Source organism: Leuciscus leuciscus (assembly GCF_965113295.1).
Source record: "Leuciscus leuciscus genome assembly, chromosome: 6".
NCBI lineage: Eukaryota > Metazoa > Chordata > Actinopteri > Cypriniformes > Leuciscidae > Leuciscus > Leuciscus leuciscus.
The window spans coordinates 44,828,218-44,831,943 of record NC_138730.1 but is presented as its reverse complement, the minus strand read 5'-3'; the positions used below and the strand labels follow the sequence as shown (position 1 = coordinate 44,831,943).

The 3,726-nt window shown below is 38.2% G+C and overlaps 1 protein-coding gene across 1 annotated transcript in view; it reads left to right on the top strand.

Moving 5' to 3' along the window:
• Positions 1 to 830: 830 nt before the first annotated feature.
• The window catches only part of calr3b (calreticulin 3b), an 8,299-nt gene continuing 5,403 nt past the window's right edge, over positions 831 to 3,726 (top strand). Inside the window, exons 1-4 of the mRNA XM_082171912.1 lie at positions 831 to 1,012; positions 2,110 to 2,211; positions 2,308 to 2,511; positions 2,960 to 3,054. Of these exons, the coding sequence (XP_082028038.1) occupies positions 916 to 1,012; positions 2,110 to 2,211; positions 2,308 to 2,511; positions 2,960 to 3,054 (498 nt within the window). The 5' untranslated portion in view covers positions 831 to 915. The remainder of the gene's footprint in view (positions 1,013 to 2,109; positions 2,212 to 2,307; positions 2,512 to 2,959; positions 3,055 to 3,726) is intronic.

The following is a 3,726-nucleotide window of genomic DNA, read 5'->3' as shown; positions in this document are numbered from 1 at the left end:
GAGTTTATTTAATCAGTCCTGCAACAACTATTGCTGAAGGAATGACTGGATAATTCAGTTAAAACTCCCAATATCCTGATATGAAGATTCAGATCAGGTCAACATTCATTGTAGACATACAATCTAGATTTGTAGCTTTGTGATCCACATGATCCTGATCTTATTTGGATTGAGGCCTTGAAACTTTGACAATCTCAAACACAGATGGCAAATTAACCCTGACAAACATATGGAGTGTTTAGTATCTTCAGGCCTATTTAATATCAGGCGTATAATGTTTCATGCAGACCTTTTACGTTTTAGAAATTTCTTGGGTTGACCTAATTTATCTAAAAAATGTAATATTTTACAAATATTTTGGGGTTTTTACACACTGTTTTGAAGTAATTGTTTGGCTTTGTCATTGTAGATACAGCACACGTTTCTGAAGGGCTTAAAAACACAATACGCGGTGTATTGTCTTTTACAGTTTCCTCATATCAAAGTCTACAGATAATGCCGAGAAGAGAAGGCTGTGTTTAGAGGAAAACATATCGCAGTGTTTGTTTAGGCACCGTTTTCCGCGTACTCGTCTTGGCCGGTTGAGTGAGATTTCCACACAGAAGTGTTGTCATAGAAACTGATCCTGAGTCAGTACTGTCCAATCATACGACGAGACCGCACGGTCAGTGTGTCACGGTAACAGCTGATCGGAGAACAGCACAAGAGGCGGATACAATATCCGGTGTGAAGGCGAGACAAGCACTTCGTGGTCTCTTGTGATTGGTCGAGAGCGTCCGCGTTGGACCAATGAGCGACAGACATCTGTGCAGCCACGCGCTTCTCCCGAGACACGGATAAACCCCGAGAGCAGCAGAGCGCGAGCACGAGAGGGAGAGAGGGAGTCTGCGGGCTTAATTCCACAAATTATCAAAAATGCAAATAATTACTTTATTCCAGTTTGTTTCTGCTGCATTATTGGCACTGGCGGCCAATGCAGAGGTGTACTTTAAAGAGCAGTTTCTGGATGGGGGTAAGTGAATCATTAACGTGTCATGGTTGATTTGTAGGTCACAACATTAATGAGTGACATTAAAATGTGTTGTTGAATGAAAAATGAATAGAATGCGATGTTTAATTATACTTTTGTTTTGCTAGAAAAGTGAATCTTATTACTTATTAGCAGTATTGGTTATTGCATAGTTTGCCAGAGCGAAAATGAAACCATTAAAAAGTATTTATTCTTTCTTTCTTTCTTTCTTTCTTTCTTTCTTTCTTTCTTTCTTTCTTTCTTTCTTTCTTTCTTTCTTTCTTTCTTTCTTTCTTTCTTTCTTTCTTTCTTTCTTTCTTTCTTTCTCCCAATGTATGTTGTTGTACTGAAGAAGTGCATTATAGTAGATGGGTTGTAAATTTACTTTTAAGAAAATAAAATAGATTTTTAGGTTAAAATATACATTTTATATATTAAAATGAAACTGTAGTAATTATCATATACTGTAGGTTGCTTGTATTTCATTTGATTGTACTCCTTAAAGTTGACAAAATTTACAGTTTGCATATATATAAATTTTTGCAATTTTCCGGAAAAAGGACCAAAGGTTCTGATGACTCATCTTGCACCCAGGGGCGTGTCCAATTGTTTGTCCAATAAAAAGCTCTCTTGAATGAGAAGGCCACACCCATTCGGCCCATGCAGTTGGACAGGAATAGGAATACAAATTATGTACATTGCATTTACTAGGTCGTCATCATGTCTAATTGTGTTGTTTATTTCACAAGATATCTTTGCATTTAACAGTTCCTTTTTAACAAATTTTATGCCAGTATATTAGGCGTTGCCAATGCAAAATAAAAGCACAACTTGCATTTGTACATGCAAACTGTTCGTGTCTTATCTAAGGAGTTTGCAAGAGCAGGAAGTTTCTTGCCAACTTTATTATTCCACAAACTTCCTTAAATATTCATTAAATGCATGTGGAATGTGCCACCCGCATAAATTCCTCTCATTTCCTCTTCAAGTTCATAGATAAAGAGCTAGAAAAAAAGAGCATTCTTGGTCACAGTTGCGTTCCTTGGTGTGTGTATGTTTTTTTTTTGTGTGTTTGTAACTTTTATCCTCTGAATTCTCAGATGCCTGGAAGAGTCGATGGGTGAACTCAGAGCACAAGTCTGACTACGGGCAGTTTAAACTCACCGCTGGAAACTTCTACGGAGATGCTGAGAAAGACAAGGGTAAGTGCTTACATATGACTCGCTCATCCCTAAAAACGGCTGCTTTGGTTCAGCAAAGAAACGAATGATGATTTGCTTCTCTGCGTCCACCAACAGGGCTGCAGACCAGTCAGGATGCCCGTTTCTACGCCACCTCAGCCCGCTTCGATCCCTTCAGCAATGAGGACAAATCTCTGGTGATCCAGTTTACCGTCAAACACGAGCAGAAGATCGACTGCGGAGGTGGATACGTCAAAGTCTTCCCGGCTGATCTCAACCAGGCCGACATGCACGGAGACTCCCAGTATTACGTCATGTTCGGTACGTCGATCAAGTTAACGCCTATGTAAATGGATTCATCCCAGCAAGCAATTTTGCGTTTAAAAGACGTCTAATAGCCGTCCAAACACAGCCTTGACGTCTAGGCTAAAACAAGGCCAAATTTGGGCTGTCAGTGAACATGTAATAGACGTGTAAACCATCGCCCGAGAATAGACTAGTCATCAATTAGATCATGAAATGAGTGAAGAAATGAAACCAAACACCTTGTAATCACGGTTTACTTTGCTGACATGATGGAATATCACACATCTCGCAAGTTATTTTGGCAAAAACGACATGTAAACAAATTCAAGGTTATTTTGGCTAGAAGTGTGTTACTCATATCCGGACTATATCTGGTCTAAAGTTAACCTAGACGATGAAATTATGGCTATTACCTACTGGGATGTGTGTGTGAAAATATATAGTCTTATTTTCTTGTCAACAGGGCCTGATATCTGCGGCTACAGCACCAAGAAGGTTCACGTCATCTTCAACTACAAAGGCAAGAACCACCTCATCAAGAAAGAGATCAAATGCAAGGTGAGTTAGTGATGTTAAATCCTGAATAGTCATGGGTTTGAAAGACAATTACTATTCCGTATCGATATCTGTTTAATCCACTGACACACTACGAGTGGGTGATCAGCCGATTTTATATCATGATCAATCTCGAAGACGTCCACAAGCGAATTGTACTAGAGATCGTGATCTTTTATGTCCTCGTAATAATGTTAAAATACAGCAATGACTGCCTACTGGATGGCTTTTGAAAAAGGAGGGGTTAGGATAGATTATTAAATCAAATTAATCGATTTTGGCTTCCAGTGATTATGAAAACGTGATAATCAAGATCATTCCTATCGTCTAAACGCTCAAATATACACAGAAATATGTCAAAATGTATTTACATAAAGTCAGTCAGGTGTGTGTTAAATAGTAAAAACAGTTGGGAAAGAAATCGGATGCGTGTCATTATATTAGATCCGTGCATTCAGTCTTTCTCAATAATGTTAAACAAAAGACAAAGACAAAATCACTCGCTGCTCTTGACTGAATAACCAGTAGTTTTAATAAGAATAAGAATCAATGCATATTTAATTCATAAAGTGAAGACTATGCGGTGTCTTAAAGTTTAACTCGGAGGTTTAATGACTATTTTGACAACTTGATTGTTTAATGCAATACTGTGTTTGAAATTGTGCAAATAGATAA